This window comes from Rhineura floridana, chromosome 4 (assembly GCF_030035675.1).
Source record: "Rhineura floridana isolate rRhiFlo1 chromosome 4, rRhiFlo1.hap2, whole genome shotgun sequence".
NCBI classification, from domain to species: Eukaryota; Metazoa; Chordata; class Lepidosauria; order Squamata; family Rhineuridae; genus Rhineura; species Rhineura floridana.
In genome coordinates this window covers 189330144-189354213 of record NC_084483.1, presented here as the reverse complement: position 1 = coordinate 189354213, position 24070 = coordinate 189330144, and the positions used below count along the sequence as shown (strand labels likewise).

Sequence of the window (24070 nt, the reverse complement as noted above, 5' to 3'; positions counted from 1 at the left end):
GTGAAATTCACCACGGCAAGATATGGCAGCGGCCATTAGTTTAGATGGCACAGTAGAAACTCCCACAATTTGGCTGCCAGATCTCTTTCTCTTAGACACATTCAGGTTTGCTCCTTTTTCTTTCTTGCTTTTTTTTTTAAAAAGCTGTTCTGGCACATATATACTTTAAGAACATAAGAAGAGCTCTGCTGGATCAGATGAAAGGCCTATCTAATCCAGCATCCAGGTCACATCTACACCATACATTTAAAGCACATGGCTTCCCTGAAAGAGTCCTGAGAACTGTAGTTTACTCCTCACAGAGCTACAATTCCCAGCACCCTTAACAAACTACAGCTCCCAAGATTCCTTGGGGGAAGCCATGTGCTCTAAATGAAGGGCGTGGGTGTGACACCTGTTTCCCCCATTGGCCAGCCAGATGCCTGTGGGAAGCCCATTAGCATGACACGAGCAAAATAGCACTGTCCCAGCAACTGCATACAGAGGCGTACTGCCTCCAATGGTGGACAACATAGCCAACATGGCTAGTAGCCATTTTGCTTAGGTAGAGCACACTGGTTTCAGAGCCTCCACCCATCACATCAGTTTGGTATCACAGGTGTCTGTCACAATGGGTTTGAGACTAGCCTGATGGGCCAAATGGCCTTTAAGGATAACCAGTCCTGCTGCCAACCTATTCTAATTCCTAGGGCTAACAGGTACTACCCTGGAGACAGAAGACAGCCTCAGAGCTTCCTCGTCTGCTGATACTCAGTCAAAGGGCCAGTCATCATCCACAGTGTGGAAACAGCCCAAGGAGAAGAAAGAGTGGAGTGATGAACATATTTCAAAGGATCAGTGTGACAGGCAGAAGGATGTTGGTCCAAGCAGATATCGCTCGACGGAGAATATCCTGCAGGACCCTTCTGTTGCAGGTGAGAATAAAAAATAGTGGATAGAAAGAAATTAGAGCAAGGGTAGGGAACATAGGACCTCCAGCTGTGGCTAGACTACAACTCCCACCAACCTTTACCGTTGGACACGCTGGCTGGGGCTGATGGGAGTTGGAGTCCAACAATATCTGGTGGGCCACAGGTTAGCTACCCCTGGATCTAGAGATTCTTGAGGAATTTGAATAAATCATCAAGCAAGACTTGAGACTGCGAATCCTAACAGTCACTTCTGAACTTGGGGTCCATATGAAATCCAGCCTGATTAAGGTCTTTAGCTTGTGCTAACAAACTGCTGTACTTCAGTGCAAGAAGCAATGAAACTGTTATTTTGTGGTCACATTCCTTTGGAATTATTTGCCCTTTCTGAACGTCATCACAATTCAAAGGCATATTCCAGCCAGGCAAAAGCCCTGGATGAGGGTGCAGAACTGGGCTGGTGAGGGGCGTGGCCTGGGGAGAGCCAGCCCACCCTGGAGGGCTGCATTTGTGGTTCCCCATCCCTGGTTTACAGTAGCTGGTTCTCCTTTTCTGAATGTTCTCATCTATTGATCTCCTGACTGATAAATTCTTAAAATTATTTACTCATTTATTTTCCTACATTCATATCCTGCCTTTCTTTCATCAAGGAACCCAAGACGGCATACATGTGGTTGCTAGGTGGTCTTCCATCCAGGCACTCACCAGAGCCAGACCTGCTTAGCTTTAGCAATGCGGTAGCCTCATGTTTCTTGTGTCTTGACTGTGTAGATCATGAAAAACTATGGAATGCTTTAAAAGAAATGGGGGTGCCACAGCATCTCATTCTCCTGATGCGCAACCTATACTCTGCACAAGATGCTACTGTAAGGACAGAATATGGAGAAACTGATTGGTTTCCAATCGGAAAGGGTGTGGGACAAGGGTGTATTTTATCACCCTATTTGTTTAATCTATACACAGAACATATCATACGGAAAGCAGGATTGGACCAAGATGAAGGAGGTGTGAAAACTGGAGGGAGAAATATCAATAATTTAAGATATGCAGACGATATAATACTATTAGCAGAAACCAGTAATGATTTGAAATGAATGCTGACGAAAGTTAAAGAGGAAAGCACAAAAGCAGGACTACAGCTGAATGTCAAAAAGACTAAAGTAATGACAACAGAAGATTTATGTAACTTTAAAGGTGACAAGGACATAGAACTTATCAAGGACTATCAATACCTTGGCACAGTCATTAACCAAACTGGAGACAATAGTCAAGAAATCAGAAAAAGGCTAGGACTAGTGAGGGTAGCTATGAAAGAACTAGAAAAGGTCCTCAAATGCAAAGATGTATCACTGAACACTAAAGTCAGGATCATTCAGACCATTGTATTCCCAATCTCTATGTATGGATGTGAAAGTTGGAGAGTGAAAAAAGCGGATAAGAGAAAAATCAATTCATTTGAAATGTGGTGTTGGAGGAGAGCTTTGCGCATACCATGGACTACGAAAAAGACCAATAATTGGGTGTTAGAACAAATTAAACCAGAACTGTCACTAAAAGCTAAAATGATGAAACTGAAGTTATCATACTTTGGAGACATCAGGAGAAGACATGATTCATTAGAAAATACAATAATGCTGGGGAAAACAGAAGGGAGTAGAAAAAGAAGAAGGCCAAACAAGAGATGGATTGATTCCATAAAGGAAGCCACAGAGCTGAACTTACAAAATCTGAACAGGGTGGTTCATGACAGATGTTATTGGAGGTCGCTGATTCATAGGGTCGCCATAAGTCGTAATCGACTTGAAGGCACATAACAATATGTGTCTTGTAGACCGAAACCAAAATGTTTCTAGAGAGTTCTTCCTCCTTTTGCATATATTGATGTATGCAGCATTCTGTTTTTATTTCTTAATATGCAGTTTCACTCAGTATCCATTTCTGTTCAATACCATTTATTTTCATGTTTATACTCTTTAAAATAATCTAACTTCATTCATATATTTTCTTGAAGAAACTGAGAATGTGTACACACCATGCATTTTAAAGCACATAGTGTCCCCCAAAGAATCCTGGAAACTCTAGTTTAGCCCCCACGTATCTACAATTCCCAGTACCCTTAAAAAATGACAGTACCCAGTATGCCCAGTATTCTTTTTGGGAAGTCATGTGCTTTAAATGTACTTTAAATATAAGGTGTGTATGCTGCCATAAATTCTATTGGTTTAACCTATGTAGTGGTTTGAGTATTGGACTATGACCTGGGAGACCAGAGTTCGAATCCCCACACAGCCATGAAGTTCACTGGGTGACCTTGGGCCAGTCACTGCCTCTCAGCCTCAGAGGAAGGCAATGGTAAACCCCCTCTGAATACCACTTACCATGAAAATCCTATTCATAGGGTTGCCATAATTTAGAATCGACTTGGAGGCAGTCCCAGTTTTCTTAGATTGATTGGTGTTTATCTCGTACCCATTTCATTTAGTTTTTACCCTTTATATTTCTTGCTAAAATCTACGTAGGCATCTATTCTCTGTTCTCTTATTGTTTTTTGTGTTTTTTACAAGATTGTAATTGGCTCGATAACCTTTACATGGTAAAATCACAAGCTACCAGTTTTTGAAATTGGAGTCTTGTGAGTGTTTTGACACCTCTCTGACATGTGTTGATGCATCATAGTTCATCTCCTAGAAAATCTCTTTTCTTCCCAGTAGAATTGTGCAGAGACCAGGAAGCCAGTGCTTGATCAACCGGATTCCTGTTTCAAATGTAGGCATTACTTTTGTTTTGCAGATAAGTTTAGGCAACAGCTGATCTAAGCCTTGAATGTTAAAATGGACCCAAATCTCCCTATTTTGGAAGAATTACAATAATAAAGGAATTCTTTCTTTCTTTCTTTCTTTCTTTCTTTCTTTCTTTCTTTCTTTCTTTCTTTCTTTCTTTCTTTCTTTCTTTCTTTCTTTCTTTCTTTCTTTCTATTTATATCCCGCCCTTCCTCACAGAAACCCAGAGCGACATGGATTTTTCTCCTTGTAATAACAACTTGTCCAAATATGAGTGCACAATTATCACAATAATTATTCACCTATTCAAAACAACCAATAATTTGTGCTATACTTTGTCATAGCTAAAAGGCAGAATATTGCTTTGGACTTACTCGAGTCGGAAAAGAAGTACGTTGTTAATCTCTCCCTCGTCCTCAAAATTAAAGCCACATTGCAAGGACCAGAAGCGAAGAGGAACACCAAGGAGAGAAGGTATTTTTTCATTGTACCTACTTGTATGAAGCAATGTTTTCCTTTAAATGTGCCAGCCCCTGTTTTTGATCACCAGTGCCCTTCCTACCCTCTCCATTCAACTCTGCCGCTCCCTTCATAAGTCATACACTCATCCTTTGCTTTGCCTGATCATGTTCCCTTTTTGTTGAAGGAGCACTCTTTGCCTTCTTCAGAAACAGACCATCTCAGAAACAGCCTCCCATCCTGTCCTAGGAACTGCTCAACAATACTACTATACATGTTCTGCTCATGTCCATTGTGACCACTATGAGGCACATAGCCTGGGGAGAAAACAACCATCAATCCTGCCTGGGGGAGAAATTAATTTCAGTTTGCGTTTAAAGGCAATTCAACTAATTCACACTTCCCCAAAGTATGTGAACCAAAACACAGCGACCTTTCAAAATTCAGACTTCTCTGAATTTTGCAGTGCAATTCACCAACCAAATAATGTGTAAAAAAATGCATATATTAGGAAAACGTGTGCATCGATGTGTATATTATGAAAATTACATAAAAATGCATTGTATCTGGACAAATTATTTACTCAAAGAATGCATATTAGGTAAAGTTGCATACAAACAGTGTATATTAAGAGAAATACGAAAATGCTGACAAATTTTCATGAGGATTTTAAAAAAAAAATCAGAAGGTAATGAGAAAATTTTGAGAACCATACTTAAGACAGGAAAAATTAGCAGCGGAGAGAGACGGATATGGACAAATCTGACCCTCCCAGATCATGATACCTGTACCTGACGGGAAGTAATAGTTAATATTAATCAGATCTAGGGATGGAGGAGAAAATGATGTTTGCAAATTGCTGCAGAAATGCTGAGAAATGAATTTAGGACTGGAAAAATAAGAAACTTCAACAACTGACAGAGGAGTCCATCTCTAGTCGGAATTTAGCTGGAATGGTGTGTCCAGTTCTGGGTGCCATACTTGGAAGAGGCACAGAGGAAAAAGGTTGGTCAGGGAAGGGGTATGGAAAACAACTCCTATGAGGAAAGGGTAAAGGAACTGGGTTTGTTTGGCCTAGAGGAGAGAAAACTAGGGGCCGGAATGGGTGGTGGTGGTGACAAAGACAAGATGGCACTCTTTAAATACCTGAAAGCAGTGGTGGCTGGTGGCTCCATGTCAGTGGGACAGTGGAATCCATTGTGGATTTAGTTTGGACTAAAACCTGGAGCTGATTCAACTGCCCCACTGACATGGAGCCACCAGCTGCCACTGCCTGAAATAATGTCATATGGAAGAGGGCAAACACTTGTTATCTGTTTTCTGAGAGGACAGAGCTAGATCTGATGGGCTGAAGTTCCAGGAAATGAGATTTTGGTTGAACGTTGGAAGAAACCTCTTGACGGTAACACAAGTTCACCAAAGGAACAGTTTGTTTGTTTATATTAATAGTGTTACGAAGGGACCTTGAACTTCCTCATGAGCAGAGCTCACTAGAAATGCAAGTTCCCCTATCAAGCAAGAGCAGCAGGATCTTTTGCTGGAGTTACCCACACGTCACCCCCAGAGCATGTATAAATTTACCCTTGACCCAATGACACACACTGAAAGTAAAATAAAGAGTAGTTTTATTAAGAGAAGAAACAAGGAAAAATATTGCAGTTTACAATTACAGTTAACAATGAGCAGCTTTCTAACTATTATTCATTCATTCAGCAACACTGGATAGACTAAAGCAAAGAGACTAACCCTATAAACACTTTTACATTCAGCTCACCCACACAGAAAGAAAAAAAAAGAAAGAAAAAGGCCCAGATAGTTGCATATACCTTTCCCGGAGAGTTGTTGCAAGACTAAGGCTGAGAGAGTGAGACTTTCGTATCTCACCCAATGAGCAAAAGCTCCTCCCTTTGTAACCAGCGCCAGATTTGAAAGTTCTCACCCAAATCCATAGCTCTGAAATTGTCCCAAAGATGCTAACGTGCATTGATAAGGAAAGCAGTTGTTGGAGCCCTCCAGAAGAGGAACTGCCCTCCCCTTCTGACTCCTCATGTTTTATACCTTTTCCTAACTAAACTGACCCCAAAGTAAACCCAATGTAAATGTCTCCAGGAGGATGTGGATGTGATAAATAAGAACAATGAAAGAATTTAGGATAATCCTGTCAGGGAATATGTTGTTTTTCCAGAAACCATTCCCTGAGGGATTCCTAGATAATGACTGCAATCCTGTCTCCTCCAAAGGCTTAGAAATGCATAACACCTCCTAGTTTGAAAGGAGCTATTCTGTTTCCTCCTGAAGGCCTAGATTATCATAAACATTTCCTTTGTTTGAAAGGAGCGCCTATTCTTACTGGGTGACAAATCCAAATCTCCATAGGAGTCAGGAAGTCTATACCTTCAGGGTTGCAAGATATGTACTCAGAGGTCACAGAGGGACTGTCTCCCAGGAATCTTTGCTGTTGCCAGCTTTCCAAACTCTGGTTCACTGAGATGAATTAAAGATTAAAAATCCTCAATATTTTGATTCCTCATTACAATAGTGCGCCCTTCATCACAAGGGATTTCAGGGCAGACCACAATTTTAACACATGCACACACACATAAAATGACAAGTTGCCAAGAGGCCTCCCCAGCCAATCTCCAACGCGGCTGGACAATATAGGGAAAGGCCCTTCACCCAGCAACCGGCTCCTAAACTATTTAGGACTATAAATCAGAACCAAAACCTTGAATTAGACCCCGTAGCAAATAGGCAGACGGTGCAAATCTTGGAAGGGCCAGTGCTGTCTCTGTGCTGAAAGGAGGCTTGAAATTTGTGTTGAAATTGGTGAAATTGAAATTGGTGTTGAGTATCTTGCTCCAAAAGGGGTATTTGCCTAGAGATGTGGTCAGCTCTTCCTCACTGGAGCTTTTAAAGGAGAGGTTGGACAACGCTCTGTTGGGAATGTTGTAGCTCAGATTTCCTGCCCTGAGCTAGGGCAGGGGGAGAAATTCAACGAAGTCTGCATTTAGAGAAAAATCTACCTAAATTGCCCTTTCTGAAACACTATGTAAACCAAAACACAGCCATCCTTTGAAATTTACACTTCGAATTTTGCAGTGCAGTTCTCCCAGCCAAGTAATGTGAACAACGCTGCATATATTAGTGTAAAATGTGCATTAAAATGCATACATTATTGAAAATGTATTATATTAGGGGATATTGTTTTGCAAAAATGTGTACATTAGAAGAAACCTGCACTAAAATGCTGATGAATTTTCATGAGGACTTAAAAAAATCAAATACTGAGGTGGAAATGTGGAGAACTGAATTTATAGTTGGAAAAAGTAGAAACCGAAATTCACCCATCTGTGCACCGAGCAGATCAAGATGGCCCCAAGGCTTTCTGCAACTCTTTTTTTTTCTGCTGAAGGTATAGTAGCACTTCAGGAGGGGATGTAGATTGAGAAAGTAGTGTGGGAATGGGAACAAGATTAAATACCATGTTCCCCACAATGCCACTGTTCCAATTAATACTGGAGACACAGCCCAGCTACTTCAAAGAGAAGTTGAAAGTTGGGAGACCTGATCCCAGATCTCCCACATCCACCTGGCTTCATCCTTGAGTCAAACAATTGTGCCCGGAAGTTCTTCTTGATGCCTCAGGCTTTGTATATTTAGCAGGTCTTCCCCAGTTGGATAGTATTTTTAAGTGCTTTTCTTCTGTTTGCCAATGGCTCTGTGAAAATGAATCTGTTCTTGCTATTTTCTGGCCACAGTTTTGTCCCCAACTCTTTGCGGTACTTGGTGCAGCAGCATGCCGACTTACTTCAGGCCCTGCAGGAAAGACTGCTGAGCTGGCCCCAGCAGGGAATCGTGGGAGACATCTTCCTCAAGCTGACCAATGATGAGGTACCTGTGGGATAAAAATACGGGGGGAGGGAGAAGATGTTATTCTGAAGTAATTGGTCCATTTTGTACCAACTGATTGAATGATATATGTATCTTTGTTCCCCATCCCTGCCCAAACATGCTCAAAAATTTAATTAACTGTGTTCAAGTACACACAGCCAAGCATTTCTTAAGCTAAGTGAGGTATATTTTAAATGTCTGAAGGGGAAGGCTTAGGCTGTAATCTTGCTCTGTTTGGCTGCGCTGTTGGGAATAGGCACACACAGCCAGAGAAAGCCTGTAAGATGCAGGCTTCTTTCCGTTCCCCAAACCCTGTTCTTGGCATGCCCTGAAGTGCCGAGCATAGAGCTAGCAAAGCCCCTAGTGCTGCCGCTCCCAAGTGCTTGGCCGACAACCAGTTGGCTGTCTGGGAATCCCATGCAAGGGATTTTGACAGGTGGGTGGGATAACCTACCTTTCAATCATGTGACATCATAATTACATTATGCGACTGACTGGTGAGCGGCCCCACCCACCTGCCAAATTTGGACTGCGAGGCTGATCCTGATCTGGCCCATCGAACCAAAAAGGTTTCCCATCCCGTATTGAATTATATATATATATATATATAGGGTGGTCATTCAATGCTAGTCCTACTCAAAGTAGACCCATTGAAGTTAACTAACTTAGGTTCATTGATTTCAGTGGATCTACTTTGAGTTGGACTTAGTTGACTACAATCCTTATTTGTCAACCACTTTTTAAGAGAAACAAGTTTCTAACTGTAGAGGCTAATGTTTAGACATACCACAGGTGGAGGTTATTAATTCAAATAAATGTGGATTCCTTATTATCTCATGCAGTTGCTCTTAAGATTTTTTTGAGATGGTGGTGGTGGAGGTTTAATTTTGACGCATTTCCATCTTTTGTTGAAAAGCTCCATGAATCCTGAAAACATCTGCACCATGCCACCACCTGTTTTTAGCTACTTCCTCTGACTGACTGGCAAAGGGCTCTTCCCAATAGTGATTATTGTGGACTTGGTGTTGCTCATGCAGATGTTTTATGCAGCACCCACACAACATTGTCCTCATCAAAATGCCATCCCATATTTTCCCCCTTAATTTAATCCATATTTGCTATTTCCACTTGTTTTTGTTTTTTAACGTATTGGATTTTCTGTGGAAATAGTAAATCCAGGCTAAATGGAAAAATAATATGGAACAGAATTTTGATGAGAACGTTGTGGGGATAGATAGAAGTTTATTACAGTCAATGACCAGTTATAATAAAAACATCATACAACAACAATACAAATGGAGATCACCCAAGCTAGCTATTTAAAATATATGGATAAATCTTTAAAGGTACAACTAGTCAAAGCACACTCAGTTTTCTCCTGCAAATTGCCACTGCATTAAATTTGGCCATAACTAGGGTAACCTGGGGTATAAAATCCCCTAGCAGATAGTCTGCATAAAATCTTTCTGTCCTGCCAGGTATAGTCTTTAAAATGGATAATATTAGTTGTTGTCTTAGATCCCGGTAAAAAGAGCATCAAAATAATACATGGTCGTTAGTTTCTGTCTCCTCCACTCCGCAGGGGCACATCCTTTCAGCATAAGGGATCTTATTATATCTGCCCTCTAAGAGAGCGGAAGGCAAGATATTTAGCCTAAGTAGAGAAAACGCTCTTCTATATTTAGGTAATTCTAGAATAGAAAGATATGGCATTAAAGTACAAAATTTTGGGTTATATCTATGATTTTTAATTTGCATTAGGTGGTGCTGAAAATCAGTGTCCTTGAGGCGCTGTTTAATTGCTGACCCTGCTAATTCAGGTCCCATCTGTATAATAAGAGGTAAGGAGAATCCCAAAGTGCGTATTTTGGACAGATTCTAGAATTGAAACATTCTCATCAGTATTTATTTGGATTCCGTACATTAATTGGGGAATAACCTTTGCTATAAATATTTTTATAATGGGTGGGACAGATTGACCACCCTTATTATAGAAAAATGTTAATAGGGCCTTAGTTGTCCGTTTAGCATTTAAAATAGAATGTTTAAAATGCATTAGCTGAGAGCCAGATGTTTGGAAAAGAATACCTAGGTATCTAAAAACTTTTACCTGTTCTGTGGAGTAGTTGTTGATTCTCCACACATGGTTGGATCTTTTCCTTGTAAAGATCAGGACCTTTGTTTTTTGATAGTTGATTACTAATTCTTCCCTCTCACAGAAGGAAGCAAATGACCTCAGCAATCTTTTCATACCAATAGGTGTTAGAGATAGAAGAACTATATCATCCGCGTAAAGGAGGCAAGGTCTTGGAAAGCCAGCTAGTTTAGGGGGATGTGAATGAGTGAGGGCCAAGCTTTCCACTACTGTATTTATATAGATGTTAAATAGTAATGGCGACAGTATACAACCTTGTTTCACCCCTTTAAACGTTGGTATTGGGTTTGTTAAATGCCCTTTGTTATTGCAACGAATTTGCAAATGTGTATTTTCATAAAGCCCCTGTATCAGCCTTAATAGGCGACTGTCAGTACCTAATTCAGTCAATTTAGACCAAAGTCTAGTCCTTAATATTAGGTCAAATGCTGATTTAAGATCTATGAAAGCAGCATAAAGGGCGCCACCCTTTTTGCGACTATACTTAAATGCCAGATGCTGAAGGACAAGCGCATGCTCGAGGGTTGAGCGTCCAGATCGAAAACCTGCTTGTTCTGGCGCTAGTATTTCTTTTTGATTTGTCCAATCTAATAGTTTATCGTAGAGATAACCAGCATATAATTTACTTATTATATTGAGTAGACTAATTGGTCTATAATTGGCTGGGTCTGAGTGGGGACCTTTCTTATAAATAGGTATTATAATTGCGGATCCCCAACCATCAGGGATTTGCATCGTAGTGTTTATTGTAGTAAACAGTACGGCAAGAATTGGGGCCCACCACTCGGCATTTGTCTTGAAGACTTCTGGAGGTATACAATCTGGGCCAGGGGCCTTATTAGGTTTTAGGCTGGCTATAAGTTCAAGAACTTCTTTGATTGTCACAGGCGGCCAGACTGGGATATCTTTTGGAAAGTTAGGTGAATTCAGTAGACTAATAATAGATTGTTGAAATAAGTTAGAATAATAAATTTCCCATTCAGTGGGTGCAATTGCACAATCGAGCTTAAACGTTGGTTTAGGCCATTTTTTTTTTTTTAATAATTTTTATTCAAATTTTTCAAAAGACAAACAAAACAAAGTCAAACAACAAAAACATAACAATACAACAAAAGAAAAAAAATAAAATAGTTGACTTCCGATTTGTCGCAGATCAGCTATAAGTATATAATATATATCAAACCTGTCCCTTAATATATACATACAGGATCACTTTTCTCCATAGGCTATCTTAGTTAATCGTCAAATCCCAATATCATCATTTTATTTTGATCTTTCAACAAAAAGTCTAAGAGAGGCTTCCATTCCTTAAGAAATGTGTCTGTCGATTTTTCTCTAAGTAAACATGTCAATTTATCCATCTCTACTAAGTCCATTAATTTCAATAGCCAGTCTTCCGTTGTTGGTGTTGATTCCATTTTCCACTTTTGTGCATATAATAATCTTGCTGCCGTAATCATATATAATATTATTCTTCCATATTTCTTTTCTATTTGTTTATCCATAAAACCCAATAAAAAAAATTCTGGTTTTGACTGAATATTTATCTTTAGAATTTTTTGCATCATCCTACCTATCTGTGCCCAAAATGATTTTGCCTTTTTACACAGCCACCACATATGATAAAATGATCCTTCTTGTTGTTTACATTTCCAACAAACGTTAGAAACATTACTATACATTTTTGACAACTTTTCTGGAGTCATGTACCAACGATACATCATTTTATAGAAATTTTCTTTAAGATTATAGCATAATGTAAATCTCAAGCCTTTTTGTCCACATATTTTCCCATTGATCCATTTGTATGTTATAACCAAAATTTTTTGCCCACTTTACCATACACTCTTTTACTTGTTCTTCTTCCACATCCATTTTCAGCAAGAGTTTATACATTTTCGCAATTGTATTTTCATCATTTGTACACAAACCTATTTCAAAATCAGATTTACTTATTTCAAACCCATACATTTTCTTGTCCATTTTATATCTTTCTAACAATTGTAAATAGGCAAACCATTGAGAACTATATCCTTCCTTTATCAGTTGTTCTCTCACTTTCATTATATATTCTCCATGTACATTTTCTAATAGTTCTTGATAAGTTAGGCCATTGTTGAGCTATTTGTTGCCAAAATAACGTCGAGTTTTTTAACTTGGAGGCCTGCAACAGGCTTTGCCACGATTGTTTTAAAGCTAAATGTTTTTTCTTTTTTATTCAGCTTTTGAATTGCCGTCTTGTTTCACAGAATATGTCCAAATTTTGCTGCGACCTAGCGTTTTTATAGGTAAAGTGACTGGCCATAAGTTGTCTTTTCTTTACTAGGCATTCCTGGTCAAACCATAGCTTTGTTTTATGAACTGTACTGCCTGGATTGGGCTTAAATTTATTGGGATTACCAGAGCTTGGAAAAGTTACTTTTTTGAACTACAACTCCCATCAGCCCAATCCAGTGGCCATGCTGGCTGGGGCTGATGGGAATTGCAGTTCAAAAAAGTAACTTTTCCAAGCTCTGTTATTGACCATCACTTCCCGAATTTTGCTCAATATATGGTGGAAACAGTTATATACCTCAGTGTCATAAAATGTTGTCAGCAATTGAGTTTTTTTGGCTAATAGTTCAGGCAAGATTAAGCTGTTTTGTATCTCCTTCTCGAGTTTAGGTACCCATTTTACTCGGGCAGGATGTATGATTACCTCATTTGAGTCAAAAGCTTGCTGTGTTAAGAAAAGGGGTTCACTATTCCAAGAAAGTGTCATGGTTATCGGGGAATGATCACTTTCGGGTTGGAGCTTGACCTTATAGCAATTGACCAAAGGGAATAGCTCTTGTGAGACAAACATCAAGTCTATCATAGAGGCTCCCCTGGTCGCTAAGTAGGTCAGCTCACCCTCCAAATCACCTCTCATACGACCATTTAAAAGCACAAGGTTTTGTTTCAGTGAGTTCCATTAAACTCAGCCCCGCTCGATTTATACCCTTGTCTTTAGATTGTCTAATGGGGATGTTAATATGGCCGTCGAGTAATGGAACCTCCAATTGGAATTTGGTAAACAATGCCTGGTTGGATGAACCCATCCTGGCATTAAAATCCCCGGCTAACACTAGCAGGGCTTCCGGGTGGCATTTTATTAACTCATCTAAATAGGCTCCTAATTTTTTAAATTTTTTTATAATAGTACTTTTTTCACGACTAGGGGGGATATAAACATTTATAACCAGCATAGAGATTTGTGGCAAGTTTAACAATACTGCCGCAGCCACATCATGTAGAGGCTTCAAGTTAGTTAATCTAGCCTTAATTTTTGTTGAAATAAAAATACAAACACCCCCTTTGGGTCTTCCTCCCCTCTTACTTAATACAGCATTCAATTTAAACGTTGAGTAGCCATCAAAATATAGATCTTCTATCATCCAGGTTTCTTGGATTAGGATGACATCATATTGCGAAAGATTATTCAAAAACGCCGGGAGTTGGACTTTGTTGGACCATCCAGCAATGTTCCAAGAGATTATTTTTACTTGATGGATAGCTTTTGACGCAGTTAGTCAGTTTGTGTTTGTGAGTATGATCTCTTTCTTTTCTTGATTCGCGATAATCGGTCTGTCATTATCAAAAAAAGGGTGACCCTCGGTGGAACTTAGACTCTTTATGGCTGTCATAAGATTTTCCAGGCTGTTCATAATATAAGATTTGGCTTCTTGTGTCAGAGAGGCATACGATTCCAAAAGCATTCGCTCCTCGGGAATGAAGTTTTTACTTAAAATTGACAGGTCAATAGTTCCCCGCCCTTTCTGATGGGTTCTCGAACCCTGTTCTAATGCTTCTGGGGGCATCACATCCCATGTAATGCTGGTATCTGGTGTGTCCCCATAGTTTGTGTAACCAGGGAAACACCCTCTTCCAAAGTGGGTTGTTGGGATCCTGTAATTATATCATTCTTTTCATTGCTTGTAATAAATATAGGTTGTGCTGCAGCTTGGGCATTTATACTGCTTGGAATAGATGCTCTTAATCTCAAAGGGGAGCCTTGGTTTTCAAAAAGCCGTGTAATACCTAATTTGTATTCAGCAAATAATTCTCTCTTGTTATAGAGACGTTTAGCCTTATCTTCTCCGTGGAATGTTACCATGGCTCTTGCTTTGATGTAATTATAAAAGAGATGATCAATGCTTACAATATCTGTTTGACGAATTACTCCAGGAGATATCTCGTTTATGATATTTATAAAATGTTGTATCCTTTCTCTCTGCATTAATAGTCCTTTCGGTTTGGGGTAATTTATTATAGCCAGCATTTTGTTGTATAAAGCTAAATTCCAAACTGTCTCCTTCTATACAAGAGGTGAAGGACTTGTATTGCTTAAACTCTTTGTTAATCTTCGCATTTGGAGTGTATCCGGGTCTTGAGAACGGGGGTTATGTTCTTCCATTTGCGCGTCCAGAGTTGTTAGATCTTGTATAGATTCAGATGGAATTACATGGTAAGGATCATGGTCTGAGAGTTTTTTAGATTTTAAGTTACTCTTCTTTTTCTTTCTGCTCTTTTTCTTAGCTGTCACTTTCTGAGTAACCAACAGCCTGAAGAGTTTATCAAACCTCATGTGACATCTGCGATGGGATTTAATGGTTTTAATATTTTTGCTCTTTTTAATAGGCTGGGATGTAGATTTATTCTTCCTTTTATTGTTCAGTGAAGGGTGTTTTAACAGCAATAGGTTCTGGCAAGTCTGTGTGGCTATATCTGATTTCTTTATCTCCGTCCTGGAGTAAGTTCCCTTCTCTGCTATGAGATTAGCGAGTGTTGTAAGCAACATATTTGATTCAGCCACAAATCTAGAGATTTGGGTTAGTGAGTCAGTCACTGCCTGGCACCAACTTTCGTTCATTATAGCTGTCCTAGGCATATAAGTTGCCGGGTCTTTCGTCACAGTTGTATATATGGGGGATTCGTAGCAATCTGACTATTCAAGTAGGGGCATTGAGCTATCTGTGCTTATTGCAGATAGATTAATCTCTTGCACAGACCGCAATAAATCACCTCCCTTCTCTGCCTCTGCAAGTTCTTGGGCTATGCTTAGTAAGCCAGTCTCTGCATTGCTTAATGGGCAAAAAGGGAGGTTAGTTATATTTCATTTTTCATTTCATTTTATTAAATTTATATACCGCCCATAGCCGAAGCTCCCTGGGCGGTTCACAACAGTCAGCATAAAATACAATGAAACACATATTTAAAACAGTTTTTTTAAAAGCTTAAAATTTAAATTTAAAAACATAAACATTTTTCCACATACTAAAATGCCTGGGAAAAGAGGAAAGTTTTAACCTGGCGCCGAAAAGATAGTAATGTCGGCACCAGGCGTACCTCGTCAGGAAGACTATTCCATAATTCAGGGGTCGCCACTGAGAAGGCCCTCTTTCTTGTCGCCACCCTCCGAGCCTCCCTCTGAGTAGGCACCCGGAGGAGGGCCTTCGATGCTGAGCGTAGCGTACGGGTAGGTTCATATCGGGAGAGGCGTTCCATCAGGTATCGTGGTCCCGTGCCGTATAAGGCTTTATAGGTTAAAACCAGCACCTTGAACCGGGTCCGGAAACATATAGGCAGCCAATGCAAGCGGGCCAGAATCGGTGTTATATGTTCGGACCACCTGGTCCCCGTTATCAATCTGGCCGCTGCATTTTGCACGAGCTGCAGTTTCCGAACCGTCTTCAAAGGCAGCCCCACATAGAGCGCATTGCAGTAATCTAGTTTAGAGGTTACCAGAACATGGACAACTGAAGCGAGGTCATCCCTATCCAGATAGGGGCGAAGTTGGTAAAAGGCACTCCATGCCACCGAGGCTACTTGATCTTCAAGTGACAGTGAAGGTTCTTTTTTTTTTTTTTCAATAATTTTTATTCAGATTTTCATAAAACATACAAGACAAAATCATAAAACATTCAAAGACAAAAAACAAAATCAAAAATAGTTAAACAAAAAGAAAAAAAGAAAAAAAAAACAAAAATAAAAAATAAAGAGTAAAATATTGACTTCCCATTTGTCAAAGATCAAATCAGTTATAAGTCTATAATATATAACAATCCTGTCTCTTAAGTCATATTATAAAATCACTTTCCTCCAGTAGTTATCTTACTTAATCATCAAATCTCATAAACATTACTTTATTCTTTCCACAAAAAGTCAAAGAGAGGTTTCAATTCTTTAAGAAATATATCTATCAATTTTTTTTCCAGATAAGCATATCGATTAATCCATCTCATTACTAATTATGATAATCTTATTGTCATAACCATAGTCAAAATAAACATTTCAATTAATCCATCACATCAGAATCTGTTAGGTTCAATAATTTCAGTAGCCATTGTTCTATTATCTCTATTAGTTCCATTTTCCATCTTCCATCTTCAGTAGTCTTGTTAAGTCCAGTAATTTCAATATCCAATCTTCCATTATCAGTATTCCATAATAATCTTGCTGTCAAAGCCATAGTCATATAGTAAGAGTCTGATGGGGATTACCTCTATCCCAAATATTTTCTTGCCATCCATTCTGAATAGGTTGCTGAAATACTGCTGTAAAATCATATCTCTGTTCTTTTTTTCAAAATACACTGGGTCATCTCTTAAAAGTTTTTCCATTGTCACATGGCTGCAGTTAATTCCATAGATTTTCTCTATATTGGGCTCCATCACATCATTCCAGTCCAGAAGATTATCCATGCCATTGATAACTTTATCTCTAGAATCTTCATTCATTTCTTCAGAGATAACATTGAGTTCCAAACAATAGATTTTATTTCTAAAGTCCATAGACTCCAAATCTTGTTCCTGTTCCACGTTGGTTCCAATCTCCGGGATCTCCTCTCTCACAGGGACCCCTATTCCAGTCTCCAGGGTCACCTCTCTCACAGGGACCCCTGTTCCAATCTCCGGGATCTCCTCTCTCACAGGGACCCCTTCCAGGGTCACCTCTCTCACAGGGACCCTTATATCTTTAATCTCCTGCTTCATTTTACTCAATTCAATTTTCATTATCTCAATCTCATCCATTATTTTCTGAAACATAGTTATTTCCAGATTTTCAGCCACTTTCTTAATTGCCATTTTAAAAGAAAAATATAGGAAAACCACTTCTTATTTCAGCAACAATTGGGTTAATACTCCAAACTTGGTGACATCACAGTATAAACAGAGCAGACAGCCTTATCTCTCCAATAGTTAAGTAAACAAAATGCAGTTCCCAGGATCGAAACAATTAATGGCAATCGTCAAGAAACAGATTCGTCAAAATAAAATAGACCAAAAAGAGAGTAGTCTCAAAACAGTATAATATTTTTCAAAATAAAAATCTGGAATAGAAATCCCTCTTCTGTGTATATCTTTAGAATGCAAATCCAGGACAGCTTTTTGCAACAAAAACAGAGATAAGCTATTAATTAGTGCGTAGCAGAGAGAAGTTATGGCTCCCCAGTGAGATGTCAAAAACTGATCAATCTGGCAAATCTCTTTTAAACAGCAACAATTTAAGTCAAGTAAAAGAAAAATATAGAAAGAAGGGTGCTTGCCTGTTAGTGCGTTCTCTCTTAGAAGATAAGGTGAACGTTCGCTTTATCAGATAGAGCTTGCTGTTAAAAATCCGTCCCACCTTCGTCGGCTGGACCTCGTCCCATAAATTAATGAGATCTGGTCGTCCCAACAAAAATAGGCTTTGAGGTTAATCTCTTCGTTTCTCCCTACCCGGGAGAAGTTTAATCAGTCAAAAAAAAAAGAAAAAACTGACTGATATATCTGAATAAGCTTCTTTTGAGGCAGGAGCCCGTCTCAAAAGCAGGCACAGGCTAAGTCACCCTTCCCGGAAGTCCAAGTGACAGTGAAGGTTCTAAAAGAACTCCCAAACTACGAACCTGCTCCTTCAGGGGGAGTGTAACCCTGTCCAGAACAGGTTGAACATCCACCATCCGGTCGGGAGAACCTCCCACTAACAGCATCTCGGTCTTGTCTGGATTAAGCCTCAGTTTATTAGCTCTCATCCAAGTCCATTGTCGCAGCCAGGCAACAGTTCAGTACATTGACAGCCTCACCTGAAAAAGATGAAAAGGAGAAGTAGAGCTGCGTGTCATCAGCATACTGATGGCAACGCACTCCAAAACTCCTGATGACTGCACCCAGGGGCTTCATATAGATGTTAAAAAGCATGGGGGACAAAACTGACCCCTGTGGAACCCCATACTGGAGTACCCAGGGTGTCGAGCAGTGCTCCCCAAGCACTACCTTCTGGAGACGACCCGCCAAGTAGGAGTGGAACCACTGCCAAGCAGTGCCACCAACTCCCAAATCAGCGAGTCTCCCCAGAAGGATACCATGGTCGATGGTATCAAAAGCCGCTGAGAGATCAAGGAGAATCAACAGAGTCACACTCTTTCTCCCGACAAAGGTCATCATACAGGGCGACCAAGGCTGTCTCTGTACCAAAACCAGGCCTGAAACCCGATTGAAATGGATCTAGATAATCGGTTTCATCCAAGAGTGTCTGGAGCTGGCTGGCAACCACTCGTTCGAGGACCTTGCCCAGGAATGGGACATTTGCTACCGGCCTGTAATTGTTAAGATTTTCTGGGTCCAAAGACGGTTTATTCAGAAGTGGTCTTACCACCGCCTCTTTCAGGCAGCTAGGGACCACTCCCTCTCGCAATGAGGCATATATCACTTCCCTGGCCCAGCTGGCTGTTCCATGCCTGCTAGCTTTTATTAGCCAAGAGGGGCAAGGGTCCAACTTAGAAGTGGTTGCACGCACCAATCCAAACACCTTGTCAACGTCCTCAAGCTGTACCAACTGAAGCTCATCCAAAGAATCAGGACAAGGCCGTGCTCTGGATACCTCATTTGATTCAACTGCTATAACATTGGAGTCTAAGTCCCGACGGATGCAAAAGATTTTATCCTGGAAGTGTCTAGCAAATTCATTACAGCGGGCCTCAGATGATTCCACCGAGTCCCTAGGGCCAGAAGACAATAGCCCACGGACAACTTTAAAGAGCTCAGCTGGACGGCAAATAGATGCTTTAATAGTGGCAGCAAAATATTGCTTTTTTGCTGCCCTTATTGCCTCTGAGTATAACTTAGTATAGGCACTTACCACTGCATGATTGTTGTACTCCAACTATTTGTTTATACTCCAACTATTTGCTGGAATGTCATATTGCAAGATATCTTCTGTCTCGGTCACCGCATCTATCTTAATTCCGTTCTTGTTAGAGTTGAAATAATGCGTTATTTTGGCTTGCTTCTTCCTGGTATGAGACAGCAATTCTTCGGTATTCAACACAATACCTAAGTCTTTGCATTTCCGCCTTGTTAGAACCATTATGGCTGTTGTGAAGTTTTCTCCTTTAAATCACAAGCTGTTATGTCTTAAATCTTTTATTTGCCCAAGCCTTAAAATATCAAAAATCACAGATGGAAAACAAGTCTTGGTATAGTTTATCTGTTAGTTGGGGCTTGCTAAAAGTTAGTTGTGTTTCCTTCTCTCTTACAGCTCTGAGGCATCTGCTAAGCTGATACGCTGTTAAAAGTCTTGCAGCCGATGTTTATAAGCCAATATCAGCAAATTTACATACCAGCACTGGTAGGGAGTCGCTAATAAAATTACAATAGGGTGGTGAAGAAAGTTGCCAGTTTAATTGAACCCTTAATCCCTATACAGATAAAGTAAGGCCTACTGTTTTAGCTGTTTTATCTAAGAGCTCGATTTGCAGTGTCCTCTCCCGGAAAACCGATGAGAACATTGTGGGCACTGCACAAAGCTTGCATGCATGATCAGCACAGAGTCCACAAAATGACAGAGCTTGGCTAGATAGTGGCCATGTTCAGACTACACAGTAAGCCATTAATCATGATCAGCTTCATATTGTTTTTTTGGGGAGAATAACGAACCACAAGTGCTGGTTGAGATATCACATCATGGCAAGGCTCATGGTTTGTTGCTCCTGTCACGCTAGGGGAGGAATTCCATGCACTACTGCACCATGGGAGCAATTTGGCAGCATGCACCAGCATACAACTTTTTAATGGTAAGCCATGGTTTGTGGCATACCATGTTGTCTGAACACAGCCAGTGAAACCTCTAATATGCCATAATACTATTAGATAACAATATGACTTGTGTGAACAGGTTCTCTAGTCTTCATCCCATATATTCTTGTTGTTCCAAAAGAAATAGACTGTCAAGTTCCAATTTTGTCATAGTTCATCTCTTTCTTAAATTACTGCTCCGTGGTCTGTATTTGTCAGTCACTGTAATCAGTGGGCCAGCATGACAGTCACACACATAAGAATTCTCAAGGACCAATTTTTATTTGCTTTTCAGAACAGTTTTTTGGACTACTACGTTGCTTATTTGAGGGATTTGCCTGAGTGCATCTCATTGATCCATGTGGTGATTCTGAAAGAGGTGAGCGTGGCCATGTTTTAGTCCATAGACATACCCAGTTGTGCTATCTGTGTAGATATCAGTCCTGTTGATTCTGATCCAGACTCATATGAACCTTTTGCATGGGTGGGCTTCCTTCTTCAGTGAAAGGGAAGCTCCAGATGCACAAAGGGCTCCATGGGCACAGAGCTGCAAGTTAAGAAGTCCTGGCAAGAAGACAAGTTCTGTGGGCACCGAAGCTCTCAAAGGATTGCTGAATCAGGGCACATGATTGCAATAAGATTAGGAGCCAGTTCCAATAACCAAACTGGCATGTTAAGAACAGAGCATTTTTAAAGGAATTGTTATTGGGTGTCAGTTTTTTTCATTCAAATGGCTTTTCATGTGGAAGCCTCTGTACCATGTACAAGCCCTGACTGAGGTCAAAGTGGTCCAAACAAACCACACAAACAAACAGGGAGGGAATACACCTACCAGTAGCTACATGAATTAAAAAGCAAATTAAAATTAAAAACGTCTGCTTACAATCCACAGCCTGCTGTAGCAAAAAAAAAAGTATGAAGATACAGAGAACCAGACATCACAGTGAACACAGAGAGAGATTTTGTTAAGTTTTTCAGAAAGATTGGTGGTTTGTAATAACCCTAAGAGCTATTGTGTAATGTGCCCCTATATTCTACAGATTCTATCCAATTTCACGAAAAAAATTTCATACGTCTAGTCAGTGTTTCAGTGGCTTCCAATCTGAATGTGTGGTCTTGGTTCATTGATTAAATGGTATGTATCCATTCACTAGGTGTCCAAAAGCTAAGACTGGGTGTCCATTTGGACACAGAACTATTACTTAAAAAAATCCCTTAGTTAAGCATGTGGATTGACGGGATTGTTGCAGAGTGGGGTGAGCATTCCACAAACACCCTCTCCTTCATAACCACCTGCTACACCTCAGATGCAACCTTCTGTTGATGATCTTGGGTTGCTTCCAGATGACCTGTATATGGAACATTCAGACTAATTTGCTTGCTCAAAGCTTGCCTGGAGGTTATACAGTGTTTGCTGTTTATTGAACATTCATTCTGATTGGTTTGTGCAGAGGTTATAGGACTTCCTGACAATCAACTGCTATTCCACACTTTCTAGTGCGTTTCCCCATCACTTTTCTTAGTGCAAAAAGTCTGGTTTTTTGTGAAGTGTGTTTGTTGTGCATGAGCACCAGAGCGCTTTAACCCACTTTAATTGCATAAACCTAAATTTATTCCTATGCAATTGCGAAAGAGTGACAGTCTGGAAGTTACTATAGTGTCCAGGGAGGCAGATGTGGAGATAAGTAGTCTTTCAGGTAGCCTGGTCTCCAGAGCTTGGAAAAGTTATTTTTTTAAACTACAACTCCCATCAGCCCAATCCAGTGGCCATGCTGGCTGGGGCTGATGGAGTTGTAGTTTAAAAAAGTAACTTTTCCAAGCTCTGCAGTGGCCTCAAGCAATGTTGGCCTTTAAAAGGTCAGAGTCAACACTTTGAATTGAGCCCAGGAATGAATTGTGAGTCAGAGCAATTAACAGAGCTACATAAGTGATCACAGTGCCCAGTACCAGAAGTATTCTGAACCAACTTGACAGGCAGCACCACATATACAGCACACATTACAGCAGTCTAATGTCATCCCAATATGTTTTCAGTTATTTCAAGGGCAGAGATTTGGAACCAGTAAATAGGCACTGATACCCTCATTCTTGCATATACAATAAGATGTACAGTTTATAAGTCATGCTTCTGAGATAAGCAAAAGTCTATGTCAGTGTACACTTCCTATAATATACCAACGTTTGGGCCACAAGCCGTCATAGAGTAAAGCGGGCTTAAGCTCAATGAAATTAAGTGGCTTAAGCATCTTTACTTTGTTTGACTGTGGCCTATTTTTATGCTGCTGGGTTTATTGCTATCTTTATCATTGTATTTTTAATGGATTTTATTGTAAACTGCCTTGAGATATTCACATAAAAGGCAGTATATAAAAATTCCCATAAATAATATAATAAGATTTGAAATGTCTGCTGACGAAAGTTAAAGAGGAAAGCACAAAAGCAGGACTACAGCTGAATGTCAAAAAGACTAAAGTAATGACAACAGAAGATTTATGTAACTTTAAAGTTGACAATGAGGACATTGAACTTGTCAACGATTATCAATACCTCGGCACAGTCATTAACCAAAATGGAGACAATAGTCAAGAAATCAGAAGAAGGCTAGGACTGGGGAGGGCAGCTGTGAGAGAACTAGAAAAGGTCCTCAAATGCAATGATATATCACTGTACACCAAAGTCAGGATCATTCAGACCATGGTATTCCCGATCGCTATGTATGGATGTGAAAGTTGGACAGTGAAAAAGGTGGATAAGAGAAAAATAAACTCATTTGAAATGTGGTGCTGGAGGAGAGCTTTGCACATACCATGGACTGCGAAAAAGACAAATAATTGGGTGTTAGAACCAATTAAACCAGAACTCTCACTAGAAGCTAAAATGATGAAACTGCGGTTATCATACTTTGGAGACATCATGAGAAGACATTTCACTAGAAAAGACAATAATGGTGGGAAAAACAGAAGGGAGTAGAAAAAGAGGAAGGCCAAAGAAGAGATGGATTGATTCCATAAAGGAAGCCACAGACCTGAACTTACAAGATCTGAACAGGGTGGTTCATGACAGATGCTATTGGAGGTTGCTGATTCGTAGGGTCACCATAAGTCGTAATTGACTTGAAGGCAGTAACAACAACAATAAAAACCCATTTTATTTTCTCTTCTTTTGTCAGCAGATTGAGGAAGAGATTAAGGCTGACATTTACATATTCTTCTTTCATATTGTCCAGCGTATTCCTGAATACCTGCTTCATTTACAGGTAAGCTCTGCTGATAATCAGCATAAATGTTGATGACGACTATCTCCAGAGAGCACACTCACAGAAGCATTTTGCACTAACTGCAGCCTTCAGACCAATCTCAAAGGCAGACCCAATGCATTGCAGTAATCAAGTCTTGAGGTTACGCTTGCATGGACCATTGTGGCCAGATTATCAGGAATGGTTCTGGCTCGTGTATGAGCTGAAGCTGCTAGAAGGCATTCTAGTGAGAAGTTTTGGTTTCTCTTCCCCCCCCCCTATTTTCCCTATCTTGATTTCAGTTCTCCACATTTCCACACCAGTTTGTCATTAAAAAAATGTCTTCATGAAAGTTAATCAGCATTTCAGCATGAATTTCTCATACAAATTTTTATGCATTTTTGCCTAATATACATGTTTTTGCAAGCAATTTCCCCTATAATGCATTTTGTATGTTAGTTACACTTAGTTCTTCTACTGTACACATTTTTTTGCAAAGCAATTTCCCCTGATACAGTGCATCTTCACTAATATATCATTTTCACACTTTAGTATATGCATTTTTGCAC

At 39.9% G+C, this 24070-nt stretch overlaps 1 protein-coding gene across 13 annotated transcripts in view; it reads left to right on the top strand.

The window, feature by feature from the left end:
- ARHGEF33 (Rho guanine nucleotide exchange factor 33) overlaps nt 1-24070 on the top strand; it is a 74917-nt gene that overhangs the window by 29689 nt on the left and 21158 nt on the right. For 12 of the 13 annotated variants that reach the window (XM_061625582.1, XM_061625591.1, XM_061625592.1 and 9 more), the window contains 5 exons: nt 690-914; nt 4033-4162; nt 7906-8038; nt 20562-20645; nt 23436-23522. In XM_061625582.1, coding sequence (XP_061481566.1) covers nt 690-914; nt 4033-4162; nt 7906-8038; nt 20562-20645; nt 23436-23522 — 659 coding nt within the window. The remainder of the gene's footprint in view (nt 1-689; nt 915-4032; nt 4163-7905; nt 8039-20561; nt 20646-23435; nt 23523-24070) is intronic. The other variant, XM_061625583.1, reaches the window with a different exon arrangement.